The 15,016-nt window shown below is 35.9% G+C and overlaps 1 protein-coding gene across 2 annotated transcripts; it reads left to right on the top strand.

Moving 5' to 3' along the window:
- Positions 1 to 5,060: 5,060 nt before the first annotated feature.
- On the top strand, positions 5,061 to 9,090 carry LOC140136602 (uncharacterized). Of its 2 annotated transcripts, none has more exons than XM_072158287.1 (3): positions 5,061 to 5,275; positions 6,938 to 7,179; positions 7,559 to 9,090. In XM_072158287.1, exons 1-3 carry the CDS (start codon positions 5,185 to 5,187, stop codon positions 8,099 to 8,101), a joined length of 876 nt encoding a protein of 291 aa, XP_072014388.1. In that variant the 5' UTR covers positions 5,061 to 5,184; the 3' UTR covers positions 8,102 to 9,090. The 2 variants fall into 2 exon arrangements, with proteins under 2 accessions (XP_072014388.1, XP_072014387.1); XM_072158286.1 differs by having other exon boundaries at positions 6,935 to 7,179.
- The last annotated feature ends 5,926 nt before the right edge of the window (positions 9,091 to 15,016 follow it).

The following is a 15,016-nucleotide window of genomic DNA, read 5'->3' as shown; positions in this document are numbered from 1 at the left end:
AAAAGATTTATTTTCATGTAGCAGAAGATGACTCGTGATATGTAATTAAATGCTGGCTATGTTTTCTCCCGCCCCTGGGAATTGAAAATTAAAAATTGCAATATATAGTGGACTTGAAAGTATAATTGATTAAATAGCAATTGAGATATTGGCAGTAATAGCATAGCACCAAGCTAATTTTGACATAACGTTTATTTTTTGTTTTTTTTGTTTGTTTGTTTGTGTGTTTGTTTGTTTGTTTGCTTGTTTTTTGTTTTCTATATATCTAATTACTAATTTAAAAAATATTCACACACTTTAAGGGATTAGATCATCTTGCGTTTCATGATCAATAATTCGTAGTTAACGGTGCACCCACCCAGAGGCGGCGCCAATGGGGTCATAAATACCCCCCGTCAGTTTACTAAAAAAATGCAACATTTTACACTTTTTGCCACAATGGTTGATTTTGCCCCCTCCAAAAAAATCACTTTTCATATATATGAAAAGGTTTGACTACTTGACAAAAACGATTCTCTAATAAATGCATCTACGCACAGTTTCCACCTCGATATAGTACACAAAAATTTCCAGCACAGCGAGAATGTCTGTGTTATACTACACGGTTGATGACATAGCATCATAGAGAACTGTGTGAGATCTAGCTGGAAAGTATGCCTCTGTGATTGGTTTTTCTCAAACCTCAAGTGTTCCCTTCCCCGGGTTCCCTTCATCCAATCAGAATTTTTTTTTATCGAACGAAAGCTAACACAATTTAATGTTTATGGCAAGGCGAATGTGGTAAATCTGTTGAAAACGACCCAAGCACGATTTTTGACCAAAATGTAGGTTTTAAATGTCAAAACCTCAAGTGTTCCTTACAATATTTTTCAAATTTTATGTCATTAAATGAAAGAGCATACTTATATTGTCCATATACTAGGCTAGCGTCATTAGAATGAGCAATGGTCAATTCTCTTTAAATTGCCAATCTTGCGCAAAAAGTTACTATTTTTGCCTGTTTTGTCATACGGTTGTAAATTCAACGAACTTTGCTAAATGACTTTGCTAAATGACATTGCTAAAGATCGCTTACCAATTGATGTGCCCCTCGACCCTCCCCTTGGGTGGCCACCTCGAAATTTAAGATTTGTAAGCCTTTTTTGTACTTTTTAGCCAATTTTTGATAAATGAGAGCACCCCTTGCACACCCTGCCTGAAAGTGCTGGCTACGCAACCCCATAGAAAATAGTGTAAACTCATGTTCTACGAAAAAAATGGAGGTGATTTTTTTAAAGCCCCCCCCCTTTCAGAGGGATACCAATTTTTATGGCCCCCTTTTTGCATCAGGCTCCTTTTACAAGTTTTTGTGAACGGTCCCTAATACAGAGTTTTGTTCTTGTTTTTGGGGCGCCCTCTACGGAGGCGCCACCATATAGGCATGACTTTGTGAAAAGCTTCTAATTTCACTCTTGCTAGATTGACTTCGCAATTGTTTTGCTAAAATTATGCCCAGCTCAGAAATAAAACCACAATTTGCTTGGATTTTATTTTATTATTGTTTTCTGATATGCACGGGATAAAATGGTGAGCGTATATTCTTTGTTTAAAATACAAAATTAGGATTTATAAAAACACCAAATAAATCCTGACCTTTGTATGCGTTCAACCAGTTTACCGTGTGCCTTAGAACCCGATAGACGGTGACATTTGACCATACACTAGGATCCACAACATGCTTATCTATCATGGGAACAATTCTTAAACCCTAATAGGCCTACATTTGTACATTCATCCTTTGAAAATTTGGGTACACGAACTCATACTCTGCAACTTGAGGTCAAATTTTACACTATGATTATGTAATTGAGGTTATTGGACTATGCCATTGGGATGAGACTCTTGTGGTCCATAGTGATAAGATCAATTAACGAGGCCTCTTAAACTGATGGCTTTTGTTTGCTAATTACCATAGAATATATATAGCGGTTATTGCCAAAGTTGCAATATGGTGGCACAATTGGGCGGCAAACTGTATGCAAACAACACGGCATCACTAATTATACATGTTCTACATTGTTGTATTTTAAAACACTGAAGACCAAAATTGACGTTAATGCCATGATTGGATCATGGAGGTAGTACTAGCTACTACCTCCATGATTGGATTAAGTAAATAACTAAATCCTGTTATCTACCCAGCAATGTTTGCTTATCTTAATAATTGTAACAAACTGTAGTGTACTAAATGGTACAAGACAGAAAAGGCAAACAGACAGAAATTTAGAGTTTTAAATTAGAGAGTTAACAGGAAGTTGTAAGAGTTAAATTGTTATGGATATGATTGGTGTAAGCGCGAAAATGTTGAATGTCAGATCAAAGTCATCCGAGGTGAATTAAGTAATGTCAATCACAAATTGTTACAGGTCATTTGAGGTGGACTAAGTTTATATTTGGATTGTCAGAACACCTTCCCCAATCAAACACATTTCTCTTGCATTTGATCATCTTCTACTCTTCCCTAGAAAAATCATAATACCAAATCTACACACCATGGAATTCACCATATCACGTCCAAGCTCACATTGGGCGCCCCATTCCTTTTTTAAAGGAATTTTTTATTAGAGTGTATGGATTAAACTATATAATTTATGTTATCAATTTTATAAACATGTGTTTAGTTTTATATCCTATTTTAGTGATTGAACATGATGTAACTTTAGGTTTTAGACATCATTTTCATTTATTGTGCGTATTGTTTGTTTATTGTGCGTATTGTTTGTTCAGTGTATGCAAATACTATGCAAATACTATGCAAATACTATGCATTTGGAGTAGACAGTGGTAGAGAAATTTAACCCCAACACCAGGGGTGCAAATTGTGATTTCTTCCTCAGGAGCAAGGTTTTTAGGCTCAAGATTTCCTCAATCATACCATGCATAAAATAGCTTTATTCTACACTTCAAAAGATGAAAATGTTAACATAACGTGTATTTTTAGAGCGACTCTATGTTAACTCTTCGAGCTTCAAAAAAAGGCTTTAGGATGACAATGTGCGTGCGTAGCGCGCCAAAAAATTGGTAATTGGTAGTTTGGGGTCAATTTTGGTGTGACAAAAAAAGGCTCCTGTCCCTTTTATTTTCCTTTACCCACCATTTCCTCTTTAATTTTTTTGCCAGAGGGAGCACAACTTGTTCAGTGCTTTATGATTCTTCTTTTTAAATTTCCTCGATATTTTCCAGTTTGTCCTCTTCTTAGTGGCATTAGTATTGATACACTGAATTCCTTCATGACTTTTGTTCCCATAAAATCTGGAATGCTTCCTTTCTATAAATTTCCTCAGATATGATTACCGCCTCTCTGTAAATTTCCTCAGATATGTGCCTTTTTTCCACCTGCCTTCATCCAACTTCTTTTTTTCCTGTTAAATTACATTGAATACGTCCTATGGTGATGAATTGTAAATTTCCTCATTATCCCATTTCCATATTCTAACACCAACACGTCTTTTTTGCTCTTATTTCTTGAACAATATTGTGAATTCCTCCCAATTTTGCACAACCAGTGTCTTTAAAGATTTCCTCTCTTCCATTCAGTAGCTTCACTGCCTCACAGCCCTCCCCTATTATCTTGTACCTCACTCCTCTTCTCTTTCTTTCCTCTTTTCCCCCTTCCTCACACCTTCTTTCCTTTTCGTCTCTCTCCCTCCTTTTTCCTCTCTTTCTTTTTTCTTCCCATGGCATTATTTCCTCGATTTTGACTCTCATTTCCTAGGAGCGGTGCTCCCCGCTCCCGCACAATTTGCATCCCTGCCCAACACAGGGTTGACCTAGGGATGGCACACACCTACATGATTAATTTTCAAAACCCAAATATATCAGGACAGGGTCAATTCATCAAAACCTTATTAGTTGATTGATTGGTTAGTAAATTAAATGAGAACAGTATTTCTAAATTATTTATTTATTTATTTATTTATTTATTTATTTATTTCGCGTGTCCTGTGTACCTATAGCTCCGCAACAACGGTGAGGCCCCTTAGTCCCGATTTACCCAGTCCCGATTTACGGACCGTTCACAGCAGGGGGGGCTGATGCAAAAAGGGGACCTTGAAATTTTTATCCCTCTGAATTTATTTATTTATTTATTTATTTATTTATTTATTTATTTATTTATTTATTTATTTATTTATTTATTTATTTATTTATTTATTTATTTATTTATTTATTTATTTATTTATTTATTTATTTATTTATTTGAACAGAACAAATGGGTAGACTTACTGAATACCGTAAAACCCCGTCTACAAGCATATAGTGTGCTCCTGAAGAAAGCTACATTAATCCAGTCGCCATTATGGAGTTTGAGCAAATAAATTACGGATCCAAACATATACAAACAAGTATTATTTGAAGACCGATCGATTGTATTGGTATATTAACGCTTGCTTCGAATTAATTAAGCTTTTATAAAAAAACACTATATATATGCTTGTAGACGGGGTTTTACGGTATGCCTTCTTGCTGAATATTCCTTCTTGACTGAATATGCCTTTAGGATTTGGTTTCTCTTGGGAGAAACCAAATCCATTAACATGTTTTTAGAAATAGAAAATCACTAATTGTGGTGTTTCACATTTCCGTTGTAAAAATAATAATTACAATCGCATTGTTTACAATGATGTTCTCACGAGCCTCAACAAAAAAACATAATAAAACTATATCCGTATTTATTGTTCCTCACCCATTTATTGGTTTATTATCTCTTAAACTCTTTAACGCAACCGTTATCTATTGTTTACCCCAGCAAACCCACATTCAACATTAATTGAATTAAAAGTTTAATCCCATTCGCGCTATTCGTGCTAACCCAATCAAATCAATAATCAACGCGGTACGCCCTTTGACCCATGATGACAGCGGTGACGTATAAAAAGTTCCATCCAATGAAAATGACGGGATTAAGCTCATTGCTTGCAACGCGATGAATGGGTTTAAGCAGAGAAGATAAGTTTTAAAAGAAAATGGATACGCCGCTTCGTGGGAAAGTTTGGCCTCGCATAACTGTGTAAAATGCTCGTCAAAACTTCCACCATTGGTCTTCAAAACTTACTCAAATCGCTGCGTATCAGATTGTTAGATGGTAGAACCTTCAATTGTTACTTCATAATTCTGATATTTTGACGCTACACTTACCCTTTACTCATGGATTATTACAGCCAGAACCCTGCAGAGGTTACCAGTCATAGGAAGACACCACCGTTTTCCATCGACGGAATCTTGGGACTAGATCAAGGTAAAAATCTTATTTCTATAAACTCTATAAAGTCTTTCAAAAATAGTTCCTCATTTTGTGTCTTGTAATATATCGGTTTTGGCTTGCGATGATATAACATAATCTTGCTGTAAACACATCGTCGCTGTTTTGGCATACTGTCGTATAACGATTTTTGGGCAAAATGAGTTATATAAACATTCAAAATCTATGAATGAAACTCTATATATTCACAAAGTTTTGAGACCTAAATGTAATTAGTTAATGAGAGAGATATGGCACCAATTAGTATGATACGACGTGGTTTTTATGTACCCCCCAATCTTCGTTCTGTGTTTTGCAAATAATACAGCCGTATCATATATAGGCCTAGTCGTACCATGATACGTCGCCATAGGCCACCGTGTAAACTGCAGTTGCCTATTGTTTTGACATACTGTCGTATCACCCAGGTCCCCGCGCTCCGTGCATCCGTGGGTATTCATGCTCGTCGAAAATTTCGCGAAATAAGGGGTGTTTTCAGATGAAGAAACGCGATTCGCGAAACACACAAAAAAAGGGGTGTTTTTTCAAACCACGTGTCCGCGAAATTGAAAAAAAAAAGGGTATTTTCATCGAGCAGCCTACGCGTTTCTGACAGAAAAGGGTATTAGTAGAAATATAGTTCGCGTTTTAGCGAAAATAGGGGTATTGTCGAAGGGCAAATAATTCGCGAAATCGCTAAAAAAAACCGTCGCGAAATGAGATGCATAAGGGGGTGTTTTTAAAGTTCACCGACAAGCATGAATACCCGCGGATGCACGGAGTGCGGGGACCGGGCGCATCACATGGCGTATCATTATTAATGCATAGGTTGCCAAATTGTGCATTATTTTGGCATACTGTCGTCGGGACTGTCGTATGAGTTTGCATATTACTTCTAATTAGTGAATGATTAAAAAGTTTGTATTATGTTTTGAACAAAGACAGATATATTATTGATTATATTCTTTGAAAATAATAAACATATTTTACTTTGGTGCTCTCAGTGGGTCTTCAAAAATTTGAAAAAAAAAAAACCAGTAAATGCGATTTTCTCAAAACTGCATTTTTCGTCATACGACAGTTTGACAAAAAACATGGTCAAAAGCGGATAAGATACATTTTAATAGCAATTTAACTCTTATGAAACATAGGTCATGGGTATAACATTTTCCTTCAATAAAAAAGGGCTGATTTCAAAGTTTAGAGTAGTGTTTTTAACAGGAAAATGGACCGTTTTCAGATTTTTCAGACGGCTATGTGATAACCCATGCCGATTTCAGATCGGGCTTGGTTCCCCGCTTGGTTCACAAACTATATGCCTAAATACATTGTTGTAAGACTTATAATATATTCTGCACGACATATAGGCCTACTTGAATGAAATTGCTCTCACACATTGGAAACCAAACTTCCATCCCTATTCTCTTTTGCAAATGAATTGACTACAATATGTTTTATATAATATTTGGGCTATTATTTTATGAATATGCGCGCCAATCTCCCTGACAAGAAGAGGGATTCCAACACATTATGTAGTGATATGACAAACGATCCTTGATACAATACTAAAATATGACGTCAGTTGTTAATTTATAGTTGATGCAGATAGATAACTAAATCAAGTAACAATATTGTTTTGTGTATTTTAATTTTCAGCAGGATGTCCAGTCTCCTCTTTGACTGCTTCGTCACCATTGTCCATTCTCACCACGCCCCCTGTTGCACAAGTCGAAATTCCCGCCAAATCTCGTCGTGGTGGTCTTCGTCGCCGTCCTCGTACTGTCTACACCGTAGAGCAGATGGAAGCTTTAGAATCTGTGTTTGCGGCTAACCAATATCCTGACATCAATTCAAGAGAAGCTTTAGCAGATGCTCTGGACACGACTGAATCAAGAGTTCAGGTAAGCAAAACATGGCATTTTTGTTTGACAAGCATTTTTGTTAAACCTGTACCGTCTTGCACATGTTGAGTAGGATCTGAGAGTTGCACCCACCATGCAAGTACACAAGACGATTTCGTAGAAGGGCGGAAATTGTTGCTAGAAAACGTTTAAATGTCGGATTATAACCGAGGGAGGGGCACTCACATGCATGTAAAGGTGGTACGGGTATGCGGCCGTCACGGGTCCCCTTTTCTTGCCCTCCGGCAGTTCGTATTAAAGACCCACATGTGAGTGATGCTCCAGTTATTTGAGCGCCAAAGTCTGACATTCTGACATTGTAGTTCTTTGTCTCAAACTTGAAATTTTTCTTTGTTTTGTTTTTGTTGTTTCACAATAGGTTTGGTTCCAGAATCGTCGTGCCCGTCTACGTCGTCAAGCCAAACGTAAGACTTCCTCGTCACCAAGTGATACATCATCAACTGAATCCGAACATCGTCAGAAGGAATCCCCGCCTGCTGCACCCGAGATGACATCCCATCGTCTTTCTCCTGAGACACCGGCTATCACCTCTCACCGTCGTTCTCCCGAGACAGCCATCATGACTTCTCAGCGTTGTAGAGAAGTATGTTGTTCACCACCACCCATCTGTACATCTGCATCATTTCAATCTTCCTGCTCATCTTCGTTGAAGTTTAATAGCTACCCTGCGAACTTGCCAAGCTATGGACTACCTCAACAGTATGGTGGAGCTTTCCCGTGTGCCTACTACCCTCATCAGTATGCCTACTATTATCGTCCTAGTGCCTACACAACGGTGTCGTCTGCGTACCAAGGAATCCCCATCTGCAGTGTGCCCAAATGTCCTCCTGTTGCCAGAGTGGAACCAGTGACCAATCACTATGGACCACAGTGGCCTCATCCCAATGGCATAGTTCAATAACCTCAATGAAACAATAATAGGGCAAAATTTGACATCAAGTTACAGAGTATGAGTTTTGCACCGAAATTTTCTAAGGTTATTCAATGAATGTATAAATGTATTGGGGTTTTAAAGAACTTAACCCTACTGCAGATGAGCATGTTGTGGATCCTATACGTGAATATAGTGGATGTTTGCCTTTGACTCTTCTCAAAACTGAAACCCAGACTACGAATCTATTTCCAAAATATCTCGGCCTTGCCGATATGCAGAACTACTTATACAGAAATACTGAACGCTTTTAGTGAGCGTAACAAGACTGTTTGCTTTAATTTAATATACAAATGCTGCGAAATTACCGACATATTTTTCTTAGCGCAATGGGATGTAAAATAATGCTCGTCTTTATGTCTTATGTACTTGTTACGAAAATTAAAATAAGAAGCCGTGATGAAGAATTTAAACAGCACATTATTGCCTACCGGTTTTGATTTAAACACAACGTGCGGCTTATTTCCGGAAGTCTACGGCAAAAGAATGATACTCCAAATAGCAATACTGTAGACGGTAAAATAAATGAGCTGTTCGATGTATAAATTGACATGACATGCAGGCTAGGGCATATAAATTCTTTTGTATCAAAAATAGATTTCGAAATTTAATTGCATGTTTTCACAAAGAATAAAATATTTGCCACCGCCTGAAAACTCTTTAAAACTCAACACACAATATGATACGGTATAGGCCTACATTGCATTTTACAGGGTTTGCATGTTTTCAAAAACACTATCTATATTCAGTTTGCAAAAACACCACTTTTAGTTTCTGTTGAACCTAGTCAAGTGCAAAAGTGCTGGGACACTTACACGGTTCAATGCCCCCCCCTTTACCAAACGCCAATATTTTGAAATGCGAAAGTTGCTCCCACCATTAGACAGTGGCGTTATATCGTGGCCGCTCCTATTTGCCGCCCCTGCAGCAACAGCTCGAAAGTTTGACTTAATTTTTTTTGAAAATCTAAAAAGTGGGGGGTTAAAAAGTTTTAAAAAATAATTAAAACTTTTTGACAGCTGTCGAAATTCCAGAATTCTGACACCCAAAAAATCCCGACAGTTCCAAAGATCTGACGCATAATTTGTGGACGGAAACGGTGAGCGACCGATCTACCTTTGGGATCCACACGGTACATTTCCATGGTCAGTAAAATACTAGGCCTATAGAGGAACCTACCATTTTTCTTGTATACACGTTCGATGTTTTGATCAAGTATGTGAATATAAGACCCAAAATGTTTTTTTCAGGAAATAAAAGATTAGATTAGCCTACCATAAAAACGAAACAGTAATCTTTGGTTGGGTCTAATGTAATATTCACATAGAATTTTCAACGTTTTTTCTATCCTTATTCTTGCTCAATTAAAAAAAAATATTTTGGCGTAAATAAAATTGAAATAAGATTATCTGCCTCACGACATCAAATGTGCCACAATTGGGTATCACGAATCGTTATATATGATGTGCAGTTAATATTCATATTTTCTTTTATACAGAGGATGCTTCAGTTTTGACAGGAAAAATATTTTCTTGAAAACCCTCTCACTCGGTTATTTTAAAAAGATAACCACGCTTCCCTAGAATGTGCAATCAATTAGCATTAAAATTTTTCTTATTCTAACAGCAAGCGTTTCTAAAATGTAGTATGGCGAAATGTGGTGTATTTGGGATCTACCCAGACTGGTTGCAGCCTACATGTGAGCTTGAGCGCTGCTCGAGCGGTTAGTGGTATAGCGCTCTCTATTGGTTGGATAATATTTTTTTTTTACTATCAGAATACCGGTAGAGGGTCGATTTCGCTGCCAAAAAGTGGTTTGACGGCCACTACATGTATTAGTTCTTAATTTGCTCTCATCTTTTATGTGGACCTTTTTCCCGGACCTTTTTGTCGAGTTTAAATTTAAAGCTCTTTTGTTTATTGTTTTTGCCAGATGAAATTAAATTTTTCGTTGTGTTTGGAATATATAGTGTTCATAAAAAGACCCCTAGTAACACACGATAACGCGTAACGTTGTCACAATGTTGTCAGTGACAACGTTGTGTGACAACGTTATTATGACATTGTGTGTTATTGTTATAGGCCCTATGTTGTAATCAAAAATTAAATAAGGTTTCTTTTCTGTCAACATGGTCAATGTAATTTGTAAGGATATCACTGTATGTTCAATAACCTTTATAGTGGGTTGACTCTGGGGTTGAGTGAAAAGAAGAGATGTTTTAAGGGCTGGGGTATGAACGTTTGGACAGTATTTATTGTGGGACATTAGAGCACATCAGACATATCGAATTGCATTCTGAATATGAAGAATGTCATTCTGATATCAAATAATTTTGATTTTTGAAATTCGCAATTTAATACACATTTTATGGCAAATCATTAAAAATTGATATTTTGATATTTAACAGTACTTGAAGTAAACTTTATAAATCTGATGATTTATACTTAAAGTGTATGTAGGTGGGATGAAAAGCCGACGATCAATTGAAAATTTTGACCTTTCATATTGAAGATATGGATTTTTTTTCCCAAAACACAAAAAAATTAGGTCTTTTGGGAAAAAAATCCATATCTTCAATATGAAAGGTCAAAATTTTCAATTGACCGTCGGCTTTTCCTCCTGTTACATACACTTTAGTGTAGTCATCAATGCTTCAAGAAGATCAATTGGAATCGGAGGCTGTATGACCCTGTGTGGTCGAACATTGGTAAAGCCTTTTCGTCTTATAGTCGCTGATTGATATCTTTGCGTATAGTAGGCCTATTATCATGATAATCATGATAGTCTCGGATAATAATATTTAATTCTAGGAATTTATGAAAGGACAATTTTATGAGACTTCATTATGAGTGGTATCAAGATTAAATTGTATAACAAAGCATCGAAGGACACATTAAAAAGATAAGTAGGCGTGAACCAGATTACCAAAACTATCAAAGAAGGTTTTTCTACAAAAAAGGAATAAAAGTACAATCATAATCACTGCAATTATTCCCCCATAGGTCATCTAGAGCTGTCCGGGCTCGGCAATATTGTTTTTCCGAAACATGTGTAGTGTTACATGTATCCATCCACAGTGACATGTATCATGAGGTTAGATTCCACCATAGTGCCATCAGACAATAATTAGAAACGAAATATATTACATTTAAAATTCAAGCAAGTATTGACCGGGGTTCGAACCAACAACTTACGGATCCATAGTAAGATGCTTTACCACTGTACTACGAGTCGCTCTGCAAGCAAATGCGTCTGTATATCATATATATACTTAGGGGCTGTGCAGTAATTATGAGCCCCCCCCCCCCCCCAATTCTCATTTTTCTTAATTTTGTGTATATGCATCAGCTTGATCTACAGAATTAGGCTTGATCAGAGATGTTAGAACCGAGCATATTCACTTTCAAGGTTGTCGCTATAAAATTGTTTCTAGCCTCATATTTTCCAGTGAAAGGTAAAATTATTCAAGAAAAATAACCTTCAGGTATTCTTTATTACCATTTTATTATACATTTTCAAAATGCGTCATTGCATAGTGTAAAAATTTTCTTAGAAAATAAAACAGATAAAGCTTAAGCGGGGTTGGCCCAAAACAAGTTCTTTTATGTGTTTAATGATTTTCATCAAACCAGATAATCCAAGGATGTCTAGATTTCCTTCAATATTTTTGTAATTAAATTTGTGTATTTTTTGTCTTCATTCAAACAACAAATATTGCCAAATATGTTCTGAAACATTCACGTTAGAAAGCAAGTCATTGCGAAAAACACAAGCTTTTAGTAAAATATTGGACTAAAATAATTTTTATGTATTATTGATTTCCTCTCGCCGAGCCTTTGTTTTACCAAAATTAACTGAAATTGTATTACATTACATTCATACAAAGTTAACGTTTTTATAAATATTAAAAGGTAACCAAATGATAAATTGTGTAACGCTATTACCCTTTCAATCACAACATACTTTTTTAAGGAATATTGTGCATAAAATATAGACTTTTTTTTTTTTTTTTATAAAAATGAATGCGGTCGAAAAATTAGTCTCAAAATGGGCTCTCCCTACAGATCTCACACCACCAAATCAGAGTCCCATAGAGATATATGTGCTAAATTTGCCTTAAGGGGGTACTACACCCTCGATAAATGTTGTCTATTTTTACATTTTTCTCAAAAACTAATAACACAGTGGTAACAAAAGTTGTGTATATTATAGGGGCAAGGAATCCAATTACTACACTGGAATTTCAGTGACCCAAGACAAGCGGTTCGTTATTTATGATAAGAAAGAGGTACCGCTAGAATGTACCTCATTTCCTATCATATACTGAACTGCTTGTCTTGAATCACTGAAATTTCAGTGTAGTAATTGGATTCCTTGCCCCAATAATATACATAACTTTTGTTACAAGTGTGTTATTATTTTTTGAGAAAAATGCAAAAATAGTCACAAATTTACCACAGGGTGTAGTACCCCTTAAGAAAACGTCATTCGTTCTTCACAGGAGCGACTCAGTTTTTAGCGACAGATATGACGGGTGAAATCACCCCTTGCCTGATCCCTCTGGCTGGGAAAAAATAAGTTGACCGTCATTATTTTTTACGATTGGCCCTCGAAGTCTACGATGCCCGGGAATTACCCAATTTACATGCAAAATCATGACAGGGTTTCTGTAAAGAAAAGGCTATTCATACCACATATTACTCTGTGATTCATACATACACGCTATATAACAGCGCGCGTGATTGGTCGAGAGCCGGCATAAACAGCGCAGCGTGTCCCGGATGTGAGATCGCCGGGTAGAGATAGGGAAAATGAAGGGAAATCATTGTTTTTAATAATGTTATTTGTAATTTTTTTGTTATTATTTTGATGAAATAAGAATCACAAAATGTTCTGGTATGTATGAACGGGGTTCAATTATTTTCATGACTAAACGGTTGTTTAAACAACATTTAGTCATGAATACAATTATATGAATGAACCCAAACTTAAAATAATCTCGAAGTTAACAACTATTCGATCTCTCCCATCTGTGATACACTTGCAGTATTTAACATTACTAATCATGAGTCCGACCAATCCAATTTTGGCCAAAATTATGCAAATTTCTGCTCATTTTAAAGGCCCATTCAGTGATTTGCTCATCCCGACGATCGAAAAAATCATCAACATTCAGATTTTGGTACCATTGTCATAGATGTGCTAACATAGCCTGCTTGCGGTTCAGCAGAAAGCTGTGTATTTAAGACAAAATAAGGTCATTTCATATGAATCTGTAATTTATATACTGACAGTAATTATTAGCTACACAGATTTGAATGTGCCTCAAATTGGTCAATGCTGCTGTTTTCCTCATTTTTACCAATTTTTTTCATTTCAAAAATACATAATGACAATTTTAATGACTTATCCTTCACCTTTTGACAATGTATAAACAATTTTATTTGGTTTGCACTTCAGCTGGGTTCACTGAAATGACCTTTAATGTTCCCTTTTAGGCGTAAATGCATGGGTTTATGAGAATTTAAATTTAAAGGGTGAACAACTATAATAATATTATAATTCTATTTGGTGGTGACTTCGCAAATTCCAGTCCTTTCAGAAAATCTCATTATCCGATTTAACAAGACAGTCCAAGGATTATAAGGATAGATCATTGCATCCTTCTTTTTTGCACAACATTATAAACATTCCCATGGCCCATCAAATCATTGTTAAACAGAATCCAAGGACAGATCATTATATCGAGTGTTTTTTTTTTTTGTTTTTTTTTTGTATTTATTTGATATTAGGGCGGTAATATGGCAGCTTTTCTGGATGAATACACGTATTATTATTCGCATTATAATAATACGACTGGAGGTTTTCAAGTTACAGCATATAGACAGTAGAGAGAATTTTCAGCTTTCCAACTGACCAAATAAAATCCCTTTAAAAAGGGACGCGTCTGGTCCAGAGAGGAGATTGGATGCGTTATGGACATGAAAACAGACTTGAAGAATCAGGAATCAAATACTCTAGTATATGTATTCTCACAGCGTTTTATTAGTCGACATATAAAAATAAATATAGTTGGTGGTAATTAAATATAAAAATGACTGATTTCAAACAAAGGATTTGAACTATGGTCCACGACCGTATTTACTTAACTGTTGAGATCAACATAATGGTGCACGTTTTATAATTTCTGTGGAATAAACTGGTGTGTATGTTAGAGATATTGGTATGCTCCTATTGAACAGACTTGAACATTTGGCCATGATTGCGGCTGAATACGTCAGATGCAGGGCCTTTCACAGAAACCATGAGCCCATTTCCACCCTACTTTATGTAACTTGCCTAAAGCTTTCAAAATCAAAAAGAAAAATTGAAATATCTCATTTACTTTTTTAATTATGAATTTTTGATTAAATTCGGCAAAATGCCATTTTTTAGTATTTCCGAAGCCTACAACTTTTTTAAAGCAATAATGTATGATTTGAATAAAAAATAGATTCCTATATAATGTCAGTTGTCCCCTGATAGTAGACTACTCCGTAGTCCACTTGCCCATTGTCATGATTGTGCATACTCTGGATATTGCATTTAAGCTTAAAACTTCGATTTAATTAATTTGTGCACAATTGATAAATTTTCACAACTGATCATCTTTTAAGTCACCGTACTCCCTCTGTATGTTAGCTTCCCAAGTAACTCGTAATAAACTGACAGATTCTAAAATTAGAATTGCAGTATTGAAGTGCTATTATCATGATTATAGTTATGCCATTATGATATGTTGCATTCAATAATATAAGCCTACGTATACTTTACTTTTACTGTCACAAATGAAATGATATAAACTTTTTCATAACCATTTTTATACTAGTATTTTGATGTAATAA

The sequence above is a fragment of the Amphiura filiformis genome, chromosome 16 (assembly GCF_039555335.1).
Source record: "Amphiura filiformis chromosome 16, Afil_fr2py, whole genome shotgun sequence".
NCBI lineage: Eukaryota > Metazoa > Echinodermata > Ophiuroidea > Amphilepidida > Amphiuridae > Amphiura > Amphiura filiformis.
Note: the sequence above shows the minus strand (reverse complement) of the source record. Positions and strands in the feature narration are given on the sequence as shown.